The sequence below is a fragment of the Protopterus annectens genome, chromosome 5.part0 (genome assembly GCF_019279795.1).
Source record: "Protopterus annectens isolate FY-2018-M chromosome 5.part0, PAN1.0, whole genome shotgun sequence".
Lineage (NCBI taxonomy): Eukaryota > Metazoa > Chordata > Ceratodontiformes > Protopteridae > Protopterus > Protopterus annectens.
In genome coordinates, this window is record NC_056735.1 from 565,239,467 (window position 1) to 565,259,965 (window position 20,499).

Here is a 20,499-nt window from a genome sequence, read left to right on the forward strand (position 1 = left end):
GGTCAGAAGGTATGGAATGAGTTACAGCCTGGTAGTGCAGGGTTGCTATCTGCTGCCCTGAACCAGGTCTCTGTTACAGCACAAATGTTGATGTTCTCCATTTTAAGGAATGCTTCAAGCGAGTGCATTTTGAGATTTAGACTTCTAGCGTTGAGCAGCATGACCCTCAGAGTGCCTTTGTTTGTAGCTGTTACAGTGGTAATTTGGTCTTTGAAACACTGCCTAAAAAGGCACTATAGGGGTGGCAAGAGCCTTGGCCAGTATCCAGAAGCCCAGGGGTGACAGATGCAGGCCATCTCTGGCAAAGCATCTCGGTCTGTCAATCATGTCATCCCAGGCAGACAGATACTGGATCCCCTTTGAATGACACCAGAAACTTAGCCAATTATTGAAATCAATAATTTTCTGCTTGTACTATGGTATCATTCTGTGTGATGGTAGGAGGCTGCTCAGGGCTAGGGTCATACCCATCTGGGCTACATAATGCGAGAGCTCCTCCATGTCTCTTTTCATGTAGTCCAGGGAGGTACGTCTCAGGTCATTCGCACCCACATGTACAATGACAGAGTCATATTTGTACCTGTTGAGGGACCTGAGTGCGTGTGTTATGTGGCGGATCCTGGCACCTGACAGGCAGCTGACTGTTACTTTCTCCTTATTCAACCTAGTATGTGGGACATCAGTGTGCCTCACTATAGAGTCACCTATGACTAGTGTGTTGGGCATGCTGTTTTGCCCTAGGGGCTTTGGTTGAGTGGCACACTGTTTAGGAGAGTTATGTGTCTTAACTATATGGAAGAGTGTCAAAGCTCAAGAGAAAACTAGGGAGGAAGAAGGGACAGAAGAATCCCCTAAAAAACATGAATAACTGAACTAGCAAAACCAGCCCTAGCTCTAGAGATACCATCCAACTTGTAGTGCTTGGTAAAGGTATGCAGAGAGGTCCAGAAGTCAAGAATATAATTAGTATCTAAGCCTTTGAAAAAAGCACCAGAAGAAGCCACAGCTCTAGTAGAATTAGTCTTAATTGAAAAAGGAAGGTGCTTGCCATGAAAAGTGTAACAAAAGGAAAAGCTTTAGAAATCCAAGAAGAAATAGACTGATCAAATTTTCTGATAGACTTGGTCATATCCCAATAAACTATAAGTTGCCTATGTATGTCCAAAGTATACAGCACTCTCTCACTGTCAGTTTACCAAGAGGGGAAAAAAGTTGGAAGATTAATAGACTGATTAAGAAATAGCTCATTAACTACTTTCAGCATAAAAGAAGGGTTAGTGCACAAGGACCCTCTGTCCTCATGAAAAATCAAAAAAGGAGGACAAACCATAAGGGCCTTCAACTCAGACACCCATCTGGCAGACGTAAGCACTATCAAAAGAACAGTATTCCAGGAACAATGTTGCAAGGAAGCTGAAGCAGAAGGCTCAAAGGGAGTCTGAGTCAACTTCTTTAAAACAAAATTAAGATGCCAGGGAAGAGGAACAGGCTTCCTGGGTGGTCTAATATTAAGAACGCCTTTAAGAAATTGTTTCACCTCAAATCTAGCAGCTAAAGAAGGAGAAAAGGGCAGGCAAGCAGAGACAGCTGGCTGGTGGGTCTTAATAGAAAAACAGGCCAAATCAGTATTGAGCAACTCACACAAATAAAAGAGAGAACCAAAGAGAATCCAAAGTAAGTGGGTCCAGGTTACAACAGGGACACCAAAAAGAAAACCTCAACATTTGGATAAACAGAATTTCCTAATAGTAGGTTTCCTGGCCTCCTGTAAGACTTGCAGCATGTCCTTAGAAAAAAAAGGTGTCTATGAGGAATCAAAATCCCATCACCCACAATGTTAGTTGAAATGTGTGGGGGAACAGGTGGGGTTGTATAAGAGATCTCTTGGCTTGTGTGATTAGATCCACCCTGCGAGATAATTTGTGATGACTGCCCCTCGCTAGATGCAGAAGAAGAAGTGGAAACCAATGCTGCCTTGGACAAAAGGGAATCACCAACAGGATTTTGGGAGCATTCTGTTGAATTTTGAACAGGACATTCTGAATGACAGGAAGGGGAGGGAATGCATAAATAATCATCCTCTTCAAAGAGAATGAGAGGGCATCCATCTTCCATACCAGAGGACCTGGGACTGGCACAAAAGAGAGGAAGTTGTCTGTTCAGAGGGGAGGCAAAAAGATCCATTGAGGTGTTCGCCACTGGTGGATAATGCCCAGAAACACATTCATGTGAAGCATCCACTTGTGAGACTGAGTTAAAGACCTGCACAGAGTGTCTGACACAATGTTCTGACCGAAAGGGATATAAACTGCCTGAACATTCACTTGACTCTTTACAGCAAGATCCTATACCAGAAGTGCCAACCAGGAAAGAAAATAAGATCTCGTTACTTCCTGTTTGTTGATATACCACATCACTGTGGTACTGTCTGTTAATACCTTGAGAGGCTCTGGAGAAGAAAGAGACTGAAAGATGTGAAGAGCCAGCAGAAGAGCTCTCATCTCTATGGCAACAATGTGCTCCTTCTGCTGACAAGGTGACCACACCCACTGTACCTTTAGGGAGCCAAACGTCACCCCCCATCCTGTGTCTGAGGCATCTGTGAACAATTCCTGAGAGGGTAGAGGGGGGTGAAAAGGGGTCTTTGCATTGAGAGACAACTGCTGAATCTACCAGAGAAGTTCCTGTCTGAGGCAAGGAGGAAGAGGGCCTACAAATTCTAGAGGATGAGCATGTTGAAGCCACACTGACTTCAGAAACCACTGACACTTTCTCATATGAAGTTTGGACAGAGGGAGCATCAGAATTGTGAATACCATGAAACCCAAAACTCTCAGAAACTCCCTGGCAGCATTGGAGCCCATGGGAAGAAGAGTGTGAAAGAAAGAAATGAGAGTTAAGGCCTTTGGAGGAGGCAGTGATGCAAGTATTGGCACCATTTGAATCCTTCAACCCAGAAAAACATGATCCTGTGAAGGAGTCAGAGAAAACGTTTTGAAATTTATAGTGAACCTCAGGCTCTGAAGAAGGGATATGGCAAAAATGAAGATTTTGCAAGATGGCTGTCATGGCTTAATGGTAGGTCATACAGACTAATGTTACCAAGGTCCTGGGTTCGAGACTGGCAGTGGGAATTTATTTTCCCCGGCTGTGTGCTCCACGAACTCAACGAGGAATTAAACCCACAGCTAGGACAGCTGTTTAATCATAGTCTTACCTCTGGATACGCATCAGGAGTGGTGCACTGCAACTGTGGTCCCACTTCACAAAGGCGGTGCCTCCACCGACCCTGGAAATTACCGGCCCATTAGCTTGACAAGTCTTATCTGCAAAGCCATGGAGAGGATCATAATGGACCTCATAAATAAAGACATAGGGAATTTGCAGACTTTGGATCCATCCCAGTTTGGCTTTGTCAAAGGCAGATCATGCCTTCTAAACTTGGTTGACTTTTTGAAACAGTCACCAAAGCCATTGATGAGGAAAGGCAGTCCATACAGCCTACCTCGATCTGGCGAAGGCCTTTGATACAATACCCCACTCGGGTATCATTGAAAAACTCATCAGCTTAAATGTTAACCCATACATCACAAGATGGGTTGCAAACTGGCTGAGTGACAGAACCCACAGGGTCAGAGTTGCTGGCGCCATGTCAGACTCAAAGCCTGTCACAAGTGGTGTACCACAGGGCTCAGTCCTGGGCCCACTCTTGTTTGGCATCTAATTTTCAAGTACAAGCAAACACAGGAGGGTTATGGCTGACAAAGTTTGCAGATGACTGCAAACTGGCCATAGTAGAAAACACATCTGACACAGATATCCTTCAGAAGGGTCTCACAGAAATGGATAACTGGTGCCAGAGCCATGGCCTAAAGTTAAATGCCAAAAATGCATAGTCATACCCTTCGAAAACAAGGTTACCCCTAGCTACCAAATAGGTGGCAATCCACTGAGTACAGAAGAAGTTATCAGGGACCTGGGGACCCAGGTTGATAGTAGTCTGTCATTCGACACCCATGTAGCTAAAGTAGTTAGGAAGACCTTCTACATTGCCCACCTTATCATGAAGGGATTCTCATCTAGATCAAGGGAGGTCATAGTCTCTATACTCATCACTCATCAGACCAATGATTGAGTACAATGCCCCATTCGAATGTATCTGACCCGACACTTGCAGCAGCTGGAGAGGCCACAAAGTTCCTCACCAAAAGGATAAAGGGTCTCAAACATCTGTCCTATGCTGCCCGACTGAAAGAACTCCAGCTCTATTCAGTCACTTACCGCTTGCTCAGAGGTGACCTTTGCCTAACATACAAGGCCATGTCAAACCCAGATTTGATGAATATGCTTCACCTCAAAAATCTAGATCCGTCAGAGCCACAAGGGCGGAGACTTAAACCTCGACACGGCTATTAATAGGACGTGCTGGAGGGATAGATTCATCACCCAAAGACTCCCTATGCTGTGGAATAAAATCCCGGTATATGTGAGGCAGAGCACCTCGCTGGCCTTGTTCAAGAGAAATCTTGACCAATGGATGGGAGATCGCAGATATACCCCAGGGATTACCTCAGTGTCACTGCTCAACAGAGGCACAGCAAAATAATGGGTATAGTTCCCCATACTAAAGGGGTGGCGAAACTATGGGCTAGGCTTGTAAATGCCCTCGGGCAGATAGCCTAGTATGAACCTATGAACCTATGAACCTATGGTCTCTGGAGAGGATTCCTGAATCAGCAGGTTGTCCAAGCAGGAAATATTTGGAGTCCTTGAAGTCTGCAAAAGGCAATCATAGGAGCAAAGCATTTGGCGAACATCACTGGGGCAGTAGAAAGGCCAAAGGGCAAAGCACAGAACTGAAAAATGCCGGGATGCAAAAGAGAAATGCAAAAACTTCCTGAAAAGAGGATGGATCAGAATATGGAGATAAGCATCCTTGAGATCCAGAGATGTAATGTAGGCCTGAGGGAACAAGAGAGGAAATAAACATTGAAGGGACAACATCCAGAAGGAAGGTACCTTTAGAAAAGTGTTTAGATGAGAGAGGTCTAGAATAGGTCTCCAAGTGCCCTCTTTCCTGGGCTCTAAAAACTATTGGGAGTAGAACCCTTTCCCCTTTTAGGACACAGGCAACTCTTGAATAGTACTTTGTGACAAGAGATCTTGAAGAACCTCTGGTAAAAAGGGAAGATTTTCCTGAGGAGGCTAAGCAATGCCCCTAAATGGAGGATGGGATTTACACTCCATGATGTACCCTTGACGAATAATCAACAGAACCCAAGAATTCTGAGTGATCTGAAGCCAAACTGGAAGAGAAAGAGAAGGCAAAGAGAAAGAAGAATGTGACTGGGAAGGGATTGATCATTGTACAGCACCTGGATTTTCCACAAAGGAAGGCTTCAGAGTCCCCAAAAACTGAGTAGCCTTAGCAGGAGGAGTTCATTTGCCACTCTTCTTACCTTTAGTAGAAGGACATGATGGCCTTTGTCAATGAACAAAGGCAGGCTTAGCAGGTTAGTTTCTCTGAAATTTAGGCACAGGAGAAACAAAGACATGTTTAAGTTCCTGTAAGACCTTACTCTTATCCTGAAGGGACTTAAACAAACCAGCAGCAGGTTCCCCAAACAAACATTTAGAATCCATAGGAGCATCCATCACCTTAGTTTTAATATCATCAGGTAGAGTTTGAAGCCTAAGCCAAGAATTCCACCTCATAACTGAGTAAAAACAGCAGCCCTAGAAGAGGCATCCACCGTATCATAACTACATGTAACAGATTGACAAACGACTTGAGAGGAAGTCCCTAGCAAGGAAAGTTTTATCCTCAGAGTCTGGAAAATCAGAAATAAGTTGACAGGCCTGAGAAAGAAGAGTCAACACGTACCTAGACATATGGGTCTGATAATTAGTAGCTATAAAAGCTAGGGTAGCAGAAGTGTAAACCTTTTTGCCCAGCCTGTCCATAGTTTTGCAGTCCTTTGCCGGAAGGAAATAACTTAGGTGAAGGAAGCAATTGAGATGGTTTATGACAGGCTACAGACACTACTGAAGGGTCAGCAGCAGGACATTTATATAAAAAAGAACAATCCTCAGAAACCCTTGGAGCAGGGGGAGAGCATCAGGTGTCTGAAAGGCACCAGAGAAAGCATCCAGTAATGCAGCCAAGACAGGAGGAATAGCTGCAAGCTTAGGAGAGTCCAACTGTGACAATTCATAGTAGCTTTTATGGATATCAGAGACCTGAGTTCAATCCCACTTAAAAAAATCATCCTCGAGAGTTTGTCCCCAAAGGAAATTTCCTCCAAAGGAACATCAAGACTAATAGATTCCTCATCTTCTGACCCATTGTCCAAAGGAGAAGGAATCGGAGTAAAATAACTTAGGGATTCATCAACAGAATCCAACTCATCCTCAGAAGACTCCTGGCCTCTATGCCTTTTAAGACAAGGAGTAGAGGACCAAGGAGAAACAGGAACCAAAATCCCAACAGGAGGCTTTAAGGACATTAAGGTCAAAAATAACCCCTGAGTACAACCCTGTCACTCACTTGGTGGATACCTAGAAGCAGAAGAAACATGTTTAATATTTTTTGTGTCTTTTTTAAGGGAACATCCTGAGAAGACTCAGATCCAGGACAACAGTCAAAAACAGTAGCAGGAACTTCTTCCCCAACTAGAAACTGAGAAACTCGCCTACGATCCTCAGAAAAAAATCAACCATGGTTCCTCTGAATGTCCAAGATGGCCTCCTGCAAAGCCTCTTTGGATGTGCTGCCAGCCGGATTCTCAATGGCCTCCAACACAGCTGCGGCAGACAAATCTGACAACACAGCTGGGCAAGCCTCCCAGTTCATAACAACCTCAGAAGAAACACCTGGCAGAGGCTGGACAGCAGAAGATTCAGGTCATACCTTTTTCATCCTCTTACCTAATGGCTGACCCTCAGGGTGGGAGATTCCTTCCACAGTATCTTTAGCAAGCAGCCAAAGATGCTGGCTCTCAAGATATAAGGAAAGGGAAGAATGTCTACTGTGAAGGGTTTTAAGAACAAACGTCTGAAGAATAGAGCAAGACATATGGTCATGAGAAGCACGTAAGCAAAAAAGACACTTATGGCAGTCTCTATGAGAAATCTGTCTCCCACACTGGCATTTACTCTTCTTGGATGACATTAAACTCAAGGAACACAAAAAAACAAGAAAAAACAAAATCCCTAATGGGGCACTTATGTTGCAAAAACAACAAACAGGTGTAGAAAGTCTCTGGAGAACAAAAATGCATTCAGCTGGAAGGAACGGATACAGGTAAACAGACTGACGGTGTAAAAGATACGTTCAGACTGATGGCAAAGAACTTCAGTTTTTGGTAAGTCTAAACATCACCTTTATGCCCTACATTATGCAGGGTGCATATGGTGACATTCGTCATATCTTTTAAATGCAGAAGTCTTTGGAAGACTGGCCAGACGTCAGGCGTCCACGGCAGGGAATCCCCATATAGTTAGGAATACTGCAGGAGTGAATGTAAGGACATCTCTGAATTATACACCCTACAGTGGTTTCATTTTTACCAGAAAGAATAAAATTAGTGATCCAGTCTGCCTCTGATATTTAAGCAGGTCCCTCTTACCCTTGTACAAGAAAACTAATCTATACTTTTCACTTCATTTATATATTTTGCAGAGCATTTGAAAAAATCATAAATATGAAGCATACCAGTAATGAATGAATAGAACTGGGAAAACACAGAAAATGAATTGTAGTTCATTAAACTAAAGACATCTGCTGCTTAAACTATGGATGTACTACAGTCATGTTTCACAATAACACTGCATTCACTTAGACTGTATTATGATCTTTTGTCTCACTGCAGCTTCACATGATTATTATCTGTTGTGTTACTCCATAAAACTGGAGTGAATAAGATTAACAATGAATTAAAATAAATAAAAATGAAAAAACTATTGCACTGGTATTAATGTTGTTTGGTTGTGACCTCAAATTGACAAGTCATTTTAAAGAAAGTTACAAATGAAACTACAGGTACTCACAATAACACTAGCCTGTGACCAGATCTTCACCTTCATGCTTCAGAGAATATTAAAACTGCTAGTGCCAGCTGTCAGTGCTCTTCAGCACTTAAAACTTTCCCAGGGTAGTAGCCTCACCCCATATTCCATAATGCACCATATTCACCTATTGTCTTAATTCTTGACCAACCAAAAGTTGTCAGCCCACCCAAGGGCGCCCGCAGGCAGGTGCAAGGGGGTGCACTTGCACCCCCCTGGAATCCGCTGACAAGTTAATCTTTTGATTTAAAAAAAAAAAGTTTTTTTTTTTTTTTTTTTTTTTTTTAGGCGTTCTGCTTTAAGAAATCCAGTCGCAGGCGTGCTGACATCATCGCGCGAAGTTTGCTGTGACATCATCGCGCGGGAGTTGAAATGGACAGTTTAGAGGACCTTACTGACGATGGGACCTTTTCAAACGAACGGGAACCAAACGGACGGAAGATGGGACCGAACGAAGATGGGACGCTTTAGTGGAGCGAGAACTGAAACGGGCAGCTTTAGTAAGGTAGGGGTGTGTGTGTGTGTGTGTGTGTGTGTGTGTGTGTAAGTATAGATATATATGCAGTGATTTAAATGAAGAGAATCTTTATCTTTTGACTTACTATTCGTCTTTATTTTCAAAGTGTTATCTAAGTATCCAAGTTGCTGAAATTATTGGCTCTTTGGAAACATTGAGATGATTTTTTTCCAAAATACAATACTGTTACTTGCCAAAATCAAACTCCCTTTAATGTAGTCTAAAACATGTTTAATAAGTTCCTTGAAATTTTTGTCCTTAAACCAGTTTTTCATTTTTGCATTTTGCTATTATACCTTTACTAGAGATAAAATGTAGTTTCATTGCCGAAAATTCTGGTATTCAGCAAAATCACTAATCTTTTTTCTTCTATATATTTCAAGTTTGTTGTGGAATTTGAAAAAGATAATATGGATGGAAAATTTCCTGTTCAGTAATTGTCCTTCCTGGGGTGAAAGCTGATACCTGTTGAGTGAGAAGTACTCTGGATGGTTGCAGCATTCAGTACAGGTGGCAAACAATAACCCCCATATTTATTATGGCATATTCTTAGCCACTTAATAAATATCAAAAGTTTATAATGCAAGATAATTGGAGGAGTTCATTAAGCAGTTGCATTTTTCTTGTTTTTGCAAGGATGTTTGATAAAACCACTTATATTTTGTATAGCTAGGAGGAAGAAACTTTGCAAATTGTTTGCTTCATGGTGAATAATGATCATGTCATAAATTAGGAAAAATAATTTTTAACCTAGTTGAGATATCACTAATTTTGGATTCGGGCAGTAATGATATTGTCATAAATTCCTTGCAAACTTCAGTGAAGTTTGTGTTTGCTTTGTGCGTAAGGGGGTTACCTGTTTCCATAATAGTTTGGGGATAACTAGGTTGGTCCTTTGAGTCTGACTACACCCAGAATTGTGCTTTATTACCTGATCTTCCAGCAATGTCATGGTGATTGCTTATGTTTCAGTTACTGTAGTCAAATATGGAAAGAAATATTCCTAGTAAGCAAATTGTGTATATTTTATTTTATCTGTTTACAGCTACTTTATAGAACAATATTAAATAAAAGTACAAAGCAGAAATTTTCAAAAATAAGCATGTAAAATTGTTAAATTAGTGAGTATTGGACTACATAAGTGCCACTACATGAGAAAAGAGAGGGTAACTGACGTGTAATTAGTTTAAGCAGTGAACCTTTGCAACATAAACTTAAAGTGGCAGGTAGTAGGAGCAGATAGAATAGGACAGGAATGGGAGGAGTTACTAAGTTAAAGTATGAAAAGGGCAGACATCTCAAGAATCATCGGTCTTTACAATACAACAGAAACAAAGAGGGTGAAGATGGGAAATCAAATATAATTATACAACAGCTTATTTTTACAGCTATTTCAAGAAAGCTTTAAACTTTGTACAGCTATTTCAAGAAAGCTTTAAACTTTGTAGGAAGCCAATTGGAAATACCAATCGGCATCGACAACGGAGAACATGGGGCTGTTGCAGAGGTCGTGTTGACAACTTGACGTGTAGTAGAATCTGTATGATGTTATGAACTGACTGCCAGAATTCATTTAAGATAAAGTCAGACTTGAATATGCAAACAAAGTGATGAGTATGCCCTGATGACAGACCACTATTTTCCTGGATTCTCCCAAAGAATCCTGTGATATATTTGAAATGCTGTGTTGCCTCCTTCCGTCCCTTTTCCTACCAAGATGAAAACTGAGGCAGGATAGGGTCTACCTAGGCTTCACACCAGGTTTTACTGAAAATATATTCAAAGCTGTCCATATGAATATCTGTGGAGCTTAGAGGTCAGAAATCTTGAAAACAAAAGCAATACAGGGAAAAAGGTAAGAGATGGTTAATGACTTAAATATACAAAACCGCTTGTTTAAGGAACAGAAATATTTAAAGTAGCAGAAAATAGTTAAAAACTAGTGGATGGTTGTTTAAAATTGGCAAACAAGTACGACATTATGTTCAACAGCAAAGAGTATTGGAATACTGGAGATGGGAGATGATGAAGGTCTAATTTTAAGAAAGACATGGTAGTTGCTTTCACCTCCACTTCAGGGTACACTCTGAATGGCTGTGATAAAATAGGCATTCTAGCAACCTTCACCATAAAGTTCGACTACATTCTTTATGTAAGGCAGGATAACACAAGGAAAAGAGCAGAGAGTTGCTAAAGATTGCAACAGATGACCAGTGGGAGGAATGAGGGATTGTGTAAAACTGTCACGAGAACTAAAGGAGGCACACTGCCTGTGGCCATAGGAGAGAAACCCAGCCAGCTGGACCCAAATCAACAAGTGTGAACTTAAGTGACTTGTAATTGCACTGCAGTACATGACACTTTGTGTAGATAATGTTGTTATGAACTGAATTTCATATCTGTTTCTTTTTACAGTTTTAAGTTGAAATCATTCATCTTTAAACAATAGTTATTTTGGATTATATTCTGAATATGTAACAAGGGGCTGTTACATGCAATTAACCTGTTTTGTCATGAACCAAGTTTTGCAGACAATGCAACAAAATGTTTATTGTGTTTAACTGTAAAACTGGTGGCATATGTATGCCTCCTGTCATTGTAAACTTTCATACTGTGTGACCCTGAGTAAATCAGTTTACTTATTTGTGTCAACAGGGCATATCCTGTTACCAAAACCGAACAGAAACAAAGAGCAAGTTGACTTTAATGAACCCACCAATCTTATCAATAATATTATGAAGCAAGTTATGATGTATTCTGAACTTCTGCTTTCTTTCTAATTTCCTGAGTTTTAGAAATAACCACAGTACATTTTATGCTTGCTGTTACACTCCACATGACACTACATACCTTTGTTTTCAACTCTAATTATTTCAGTGCTGATACATTTTGATGTAACAAACAAAATTATGATGTCAGGAGCAAACAGCAAGCATGAGCTAATAAGACAAGAACACTGCAAACATAAAAATAGCATGAGCAAGAGAATTATGTTTTGGAAAACAAAACACAAAGCCAAAGCTGCATTTATGAGTGGATATTAAATTCTGTCTAAAGTTATCTCAGCTGCATCAGGAGCTCTTTAAAGCTAGCAGAGAGCTCTGACACCATGTGTATCCCATCCTTGCTATGGCTTATCCTTGGTGAGGTGATTCTCTCACTCTCTCTCACTCTCTCACTCTCTCTCCTGATTGAATATCTCACCCAGAATGCCTCATGGGGTGCTAAGCACAGAGATCGTCATTTCTATACCTCCTCCTTTCCCCCTACATCATTAAACCCTGCAGGCCTGACTGCTTAGTGAATGTCATATTGAGCGATGTGACTCTGCAGAAGACTCTCCATGTAAATGAGGATTTTTGTCACTAGGGAAATAAAACAACGATTTCACTGCTTGCTATTAAACATCCTCTGTTTAAGTTCTGAGTCACTGCTTGAATTGCACACGGCTGACATGCAGAGCAATAGAAGGTGACGATTTTAAGAAATTACAGGTCATATAGCCCTGATCAAGAAGGAGAGTCATACATTTTGAACAGCCTCCTGATTTAAACAACTAACACTTGTTAGAAACTGTATAAATCTGAAGCATTTTATTGCTGTATCTTGTACATATAGGCTATTCAGAACCTTAAGGGATTTGCCAGAAACACTGCCTACAGCAAACACTGCAGTTCATTACTGATTTAATAGAGCAATCAAGGAACAAAGTATGCCATTTAGGCACATTGTGATCATTATTAACAGCATCTATTAAATGTATTTTTCTAATGACTAATATCTGCAAAATAGTCCTTGTGTAGGTGAGATATTAGTAGAAAGCCATTATCTAGATTACAGTATATGGTCATCTGCTAACAAAAAATTACTTGGGCTACTGCATGAAAAATCTAAGTAAGCTAAAGCAACTGCATTGTGTACTACAGTATTATCTGAACATGTCAGACTTATCCCAGGTCCTACAACATATGGTTAGGTGCAGCTTCTCCTTTAAAAACATAAAGGCCCAGTAGAAAAAAAAATGGAGTAATGAATTGACTATATCTTAGTTTCTGTAGAATGTCAAGCCCGGGCATCCTCTGTGCATCTGCATGCAATAACCATATCAGTGATGTAGCTAAAGCCACCTGTAATTATTAGTGAATACAGTACCTCGGGATACTTGATTTATAGAAAGGACAGAAGTCATACATAGAAGTAGGTCAAGTTGTCATTTTCATAAAAGATAACCTTACATCCAGCCAAGACAATAGCCAGTCTCTTGAGGTGGATGGTAGAGAATTTGTATTCATCATCCATGTAGGCTACAGCAAAAATCAGGAAAGATGCTTTCATCTACTGAAAATGTAACAAGGATCACAGAGTGATAAGGCTTTCATGGCAAGAATGCATAAAACCAGTTTTATTAAGGGACTTTGATATTCCATCCTACAATAGAAGGAATCAGTGAGTGCATTATACATGCTTTCCACTAGATCATCATCATCATCAGCCCCACTTTTTCCTATTTTTGTCTACATGGGGTCGGGGTATCATGTTAACTGTTGCCAACTCTCTCAATTCAGTGCTACACTCTTGCCTTCTTCAGCACTCATGCCTGCCTGTCGCAGATCTTCTTTCACACAGTCCATCCACCTCATTGTAAGACTATTGCTTTGTTTAGGTTTAGTAAATGTCTCAGTGTTTGGGTTATAATGTTTGAAATAAAAGTTGTAAATTAAATCCAACTGCCTGTAATCATTGTAGAACTAAAGCATAAAACAGTATGCACACAGATTTGAACAGTGTCTATGGCAAATGGGGAGAAATAGCCAAGTAATGGGACACTGGAATGGCGGGGCTTGGGGTGGGTGGACTTGGGCGGGGCTGTGTTGGCAGGGGGCGGGGAAAGCTATGTGGGTGGGGCTCTGGGTTTGCACCCCCCTGCAAAAAATCCTGCGGGCTCCCTTGAGCCCACCCATACGGACAAACACTGGGGACAGACGGAAAATTTGTTTCTCAAAAAAGATTTGCTCTAAGATACAAAATTACAGGGAGTATCAATATCTCTGAAATTTTCACCTTCAGAAAAATAAAAGGACAGAGTTCTAAATGACATAAATGACTGCTACCTTGAGGAAAATGCAACCCCTGTACCAGCCACCTAAATAAACCTAATGTAAAATACAGTATGCTGAAAGCATAACAAACACTAATAGTGTAACTCATATTAAGGAAACTCCAAGAATATTGAAACTTGGAAAGGCCAAGTAATCAAAAGAGGTCTAACAGAATGCAGTACAAGAGGCAGTCCTACTAGAGTCATCTTGTGGCAGACACCCCAAAGAAATATCCGGAATATGCAGATTCTGATGTAGCTTAACTTCATAGACTGACATGCATAAATCAGGTAGTGCCTAAGGAGCATATTTGATTAGATCTTAATTCCTTGCATTCAGCCAGCAGCTACACATCTTGATATAGCTGAGTACTTTACTATAGTGCCTTCAAAACCTGAAAATATAGGACACCAGAAAAGTAAAAGTGAAAATGGTACTGTGAACACGCTAAGCTATTAAACACAGATAACCACGTGTAAACAAAGGTTTTCCTCACAAGTAACACAATAAAGCCTCTAAAACCAGACAGGTGGGGAAATTCCCAATACAAACAGTACTCCTAAAACTACTGAAAACAAATCAGGAGGGGAAGACGGCTACGAGATGCAGCCAATGCAAGGGAATTTGGAGCTTGGAAGGTAGGGATGCAGAAAGGTATTGAAAGGTGAGATAAGAAGTGAGACTTTTCTGTTTAACATGTAACTGGGCTGTCTTAACAGGTATGGTCATACATCATTCTACACGAATAACATAGGCCAGTGCTGATAAATTAGTAAATGGAGCACAGTAAGGATTTGAGATACACACTCTGACTTTAGGGTTTTAGGGTGGCACATACCTATATTTTCCTTGAAAAAAAAACAGCCCTGTGCTGATGAAATAGAAAATGGAGCAGATACTCTTGATTCCTCCCACAGTCCAAAGACATGAATTTCAGACTGGATACTGTAAACTGGACATAGAAGTCAGTATGCCTGAAACTATGTAGCATGAAAGAAAATTGTGGCAGGACTAGCCACCTGGTTCTGTGAACCTTGGCTCTGGATGACTGTCACTATGAAGTGACACCATGACCCCCATATTCCAAAAAGGGAAAAAGGGTTGTGGATCCATGGATGGATGGATGGATGGATGGATTCCACAAGGGTCAGTCTTGAGACTACTTTTTGGATTATTGATCAAAGATTCTCTTTTGTAGGTATGTTGATGATCTGACGTTTGGTAGTTTGGTCACCAATGTTACAAACCACTGATTTATGCAAAATTGCTTGGGCTCCTTAACTAGTTAGCTGTTTTCTAAAGATATGAAATGTATTAACAAGTGAACAGTTATACATTTTAAAGCAAGGACTTCATCATATCCATATGCCTTGTATAATCAGATATTGAAATAATCATAAAAGGTTAAGGATTTGGCTATTTTGACTGACTATTAATTAAACTATAATGTTAATATTAAACAAATAATTATTAACTGTTATGGTCTTATCAGAAACACAAAGTACTGGTTTTCCTACTAAGAATAAAAGTGTTTTATTAGAGATATGCACTAGTTATGTTTATCCAATAACTGCATGTGGTAACAGTGTTTTTTTCTAAAAGTAAGATTGGCCTGTCAGTGTTTCAATTAATCCTGGCAGAAAATAGTCACATATGTGAAAACTACAAAAAGATGTGCAAAATGCTGTAAGCTTCCTCTAGTAATTATAGGGGTTTATCTCAAATTCCATTGAACAGTATGCTCTACCTATGCCAATGGAAGATCCATTCCATTTAATAATGTTATAGTATGTAGAAGGCCATAAATTACTCTAATTACATCCACAACTATCAGCTACAGTGATGTGTTGAAGTTAAGTAGATTTTATGCTTTATTTACATTAGTACCTTTTAGAAGTCATTTCCATGGGCACTGTAGTATTTAACAGAATAGCAAAATATGCTATTTTGGACTTTGCAAGTCATTTCTGAATGTACTTTGTCTTTTTTATCTCACATAGTAAACAGACATTTAAACAAACATTCACAAAATAAGAAATTAAATGCAAAAACATAATTCATTTTTACAAGGAATATTAGCTCACTGATGACTATAATTTCATCATATTTACATATCTGTACTAAACAGGAATGTCAAAGTGTTAATAACTTTAATACAAACCCCAGATTGACTCTTTCCACATGCTTAGGAATCCTTGTTGGCACTGATAGTAATGATCTGAAAGTACAATGAACTTCTGTTGGCACATAGCAGGCACAAGGATGAGGGCATGCATATATTGTCTTCTGGGATATTACAGTCAAAATCAGCACCATGGACAGTGCCCAGCATCCTGCTTTGTGGACCATAGTTTGACGATTCTTCATTTTTCCAGACACCTTGTGTAGTTAAAAGAGGAGAGAGAGACAGAGGGAAAGATTTTAAATACCATCTAAGAATGTCACATACTTTGCAGAAAAAAAACAAATGCTTGCAAAATAATACATGCTCACATACATGCATGCATGCAAGTGCACATGGACATGGACACAAACAAAATTAAAAATATTTTAGGATGCTATGATTTCTATTATGCACCTTAATATCTCATACTTTATGCAGAAACTGCAAATCATGTACTGTACTTAAATTAATTCTGTATATTTCACTTTCAGTTTTGTTAATGTGCTTATAGTCCAGCATGTAACAAAAAGTAAAAAAAAAAAAAAAAAAAAGTGCATTGAGTGGGGCAGCGATAATTTTAAATAAACAACAAATAAGTGATAAATAGAGGTAAACATAAACGTAAAATATGTTGCAGTTAAAAATCAGGATCAATCCAATATGCTGGAATACTGTAAAGCTCCCATGAGGTAGAAGTCATAGTGCCATATAGGAAAAAGATCAAAGACTACAATAGTGCAGGAATTTCTAGCAGCCTGGCAGCACTATCCAGCTAAAGATGATCATGTTTCATGTATGTTAGCAACAATAAAATGTAGTAGTCAAGATTTAAGGAGATCAGGGCATAAACTACTGCACTGAGGTCATCTTGTGACAGTACAACTTTGATTAGGCTACATTTCTTTGAAAATAAAAAGATGATTATCGAGATGAATTAGTCTCTTTCCACGGCATAAGCTTGCTGACAATAATAACACTGAAATCATTAATACTAGACACAAACTCAAGGTCATCACCCCCTGTACATATGTCAGGAAGTCAAGGTCAGGAAAATGGTACCAAAGAAATGTACTCATAGACCATAGGTAACATTTATTCAAGGGAAAGTACCAACACATTTCATCTTATTCACATTTGCTTAGTAGTATTAAAATATGTGCTTACAAACAAACAAATAATGCCCCAAAGAGTACAGCAGAATTAGAGTAATTAATTTTAGCAGAAATAATATAGGTAAATGTAGAGCCAGCCATTACTAAAATTGCAGCGCCATCTATATCTATATATAAAATTGGTAATTAGCAGTTTCCCTGAACAAAGGATAATCTGTCTATGCATTAATGAAATAGAGTAAGTAATTCTAGTTGTCAGAAAATGTTTTCCTAAAGCATTTCTCCTCTACAGCTTGCCAGAATTGATGGTACCAAAAACTGGGTAATTTGTCATTGTTGTTCCAAAAATCATATGAGGAAGTTATGTCATTTAATTAATTTGTTAATAAACTATAATAGTTAAGTTTAAATTTAAAAGTTACATAAGCATGGATCTAAAAGTAATTGGTAGCCATTTAGCTCTAACAAGTGTAAATAGTACGCCTGAATGGGGGGGGGGGTTCATAAATCCGCAAATTTTATTGATAGTAATCTGAATAGTGGCATTATTGACACAAGAGTTTAAAGCCATTAAGGAGAGAACATGCCCAATGAGAGACATAAACAGACTGAGGCTTCCTTTTGAAATTCTGGCACTCAAAATGCTGAGTGCAAATAAGATAGAAAAAAATCCTCAAACTAAAAGAAAAAAATGACTCTTATTTAAACATTCTTTTTGCGGGGGGGGGCAAGCCCCCCACAAATCCCCTGATGTGGGGGCCAACCCCCACATACCTTGAACTTATACATATATATATATATATTACCAATGCCAAGATCACCACACCTTGGAGAAAAGGTAATACTGAACTAAGAACTAACTAGAACACTTAGCAGCAATGTCAAAACCTTCTACCAAGAAATGCTGCAAAATGACTCCAGTAGGATAGTAAAGGTTTATTGTACACAGAAAAATGTCATTCTCTCAAAGATTAGAACTTTATCGAAATTTGCCATATACTATCAGCTTCTGTTTGAAAAAAAAAATCTATCACATGATCATACTGACCAGTAAAAACAGGCTCTATAAATTTACTCCTAAAAAATTATAAATATAATTCTCTTATTATTAAATTATCAAAATTACCATACTTAAAACCATGAATATTTTATACTTTAATATGTAATTTAAAAATCTAATCAATTAAACCAAATGAAATAAGGGAAGGCTGGATAACAGGTTAGTGCAGCCTTTTTTTATTAAATTACTACATTTTTAAGAATATTAGTTTTTGTGGTTGGTAACAGTGCGATTATAAATGGCTGTCATGATTTGCTCTAGGTGACTTGAATTTTGGAGTAAGTTTTACAGATAATTGTGATATTCTGCTATTTAACTGTTCTGTGGAGTCTGTGCAATTCATCTGGAGAAGCAGTCAGCTTTGTAGGAGATAACAAAAAAGGGGGTGGGAGATTGGTGTAATGGTTAAGGTGCTTATCTTAGAATCACAAGGTGCTGGGTTTGATTCTCACATGGGGTAATTGGCTAGGCTTAAAATGGCCCATGAGGGCAATTAACGTTTCTGTAAAATACAGTTAACTGAAATGTGCTCAGGCAATTGGGCTGGTTTTAGCAACAGTTGCAAGTACAGTTCCATGCGTAGTAAATTCTCTTCACAATCCCTTTCAAATAGTGGGACCTCTTCCAATATAAAAATACAAACTTTTTAAAATTACCAAATAGCTAAGAATATTTATATACTACATTTGTCGAATTACCTTTTCTTAATTGAGTGTGCTCTTATATCCTATTTCTTCAAGTGTGTTCAGTCTTAAAACATAAGATGACTGGCATGCAGTATAGATTTCCAAGTAAACAACTCCTTTAGTTGCACAAATATAATAACCCTTACAGTCCATAACCCTTTGGTAAGAGCTCATTGCAGTGTTAACAGTGTCTAATAAACCTGTATTGGGAGCAAGCATATCACATTCATTTCTAATGCTCTCTGCACTGGGGTATGTAATAGAATTCTTAGTACATCTGCTTTTCTTTGCCTGCTACAGCTAAAATATCAAGTAAAAGTTATCATCAAAGTGCTACTATAGGTTAAGATGAACCAATATAAATAGGTATATTTTATGATGGCTTACCTACAGTCCACTGACAGACTTTCCAATGAGCAGCTTCAATCAAATATTAAATGCTGCAGCGTGTTTCACCACAATGTGCTATACTATGCAAGCTGGCTGACTGGTTTGGTGTGATGATGTAGTTGGTATATATCATTTAGGGAGGGGAAACCCCCTCTCACATTTTGAGGGGTGAAGATGGCATTGACATTTCTCAAAAACAAAAAAAAAAAAAAAAAGTTTCTGTGACTTTTAGGTTTGTTGATTCCAAGTTTTCGGTATCAATCCATCAGTGTATAGCTAGTCAAAAAAATGTAAGTTTGCCTTTTATGAAATTCACTGACTGAGTATTCCTTTTTCTGCTTAAAATGCCCTTAAAAGTGTAAAAGAAAATCATGAGTGGTCAGCTACATTTTAAAACCCCAGTTTAGCATGATGTACAGCTCAGAAATGTCAAAATAAATTCATTGTGAATTAAATGCATATAATTCTGCTTTTTTTGAAACCAAATTTAAGGTTGTTTTTAACGGAGACACATTTACTTGTGCAAGTGCCTATAGACATCTGTGTGCTTATCATAAATGCTGCATTGATTGTTTTAACACTGAGACAAATTTACTCCTGCAAATGTCTCCACACATCTGAGTGCCTATCATATATGCTGCATTTGTGTGTTACTAAGTGATCCTGTTAGATTTATAACTAGCTTGATCTGTGATAATATGTTATTATGTGATTTATTACCATCATTTCTCTGACTGTTTCACTACTGTTTAAAATACTGACTGTTATGTTATTATGTGGAGTTTTTCTCCCTGGACCTCCACTGAAAATGGGGAAATTTGCCCAGTCGGACTTCCCCAGTAAACAAATGTTAAATAAATAAATAAATAAATAATGTATGTATGCATGTTTATGTAGGGGGGCGGTATATAGGGTCATAGGTTAGTACTAAACTAACTGACCTTACAAGCCATTTTAAGCCTAGCCAATTATCCCTTGTGAGACTCAAACCCTGCACCTTGTGTTTGCAAGGCAAACACCTTAACCATTAGGCCACCCACAGTCTCTCTCACACACACACATACACACACACACACATACACACACACACACACACACACACACACACACACACACACACACACAGGAAGAAATCTGAACAAAGCCACAAATAATGGGGGGACAAAGGCCCAAAAATAGGGACAATTTTTAAATATTATTAGAAAGTAGACAGAAAGTACAGTTTTGTACCTACCATAAATGTAGATGTCCGATAGGTATGCATCTGCAGTCATCACATATGGGTTGTCCTGCCTCAGGCAGCCCTTCGGTCAGCCGGATTCCAAAGTCTGGGTCTGGCCTCAGCTGATGTCGCACTTTCCCCGACGTCAGAGCGTCTGGGGTATAAAAGCATCAGCCGACGCC

At 39.2% G+C, this 20,499-nt stretch overlaps 1 protein-coding gene across 1 annotated transcript in view; it reads right to left on the reverse strand.

Moving 5' to 3' along the window:
• Nucleotides 1–20,499, reverse strand: part of MXRA5 (matrix remodeling associated 5) — a 417,732-nt gene that overhangs the window by 363,905 nt on the left and 33,328 nt on the right. Inside the window, exon 2 of the mRNA XM_044072449.1 lies at nt 15,845–16,062. Coding sequence (XP_043928384.1) covers nt 15,845–16,050 — 206 coding nt within the window. The 5' untranslated portion in view covers nt 16,051–16,062. The remainder of the gene's footprint in view (nt 1–15,844; nt 16,063–20,499) is intronic.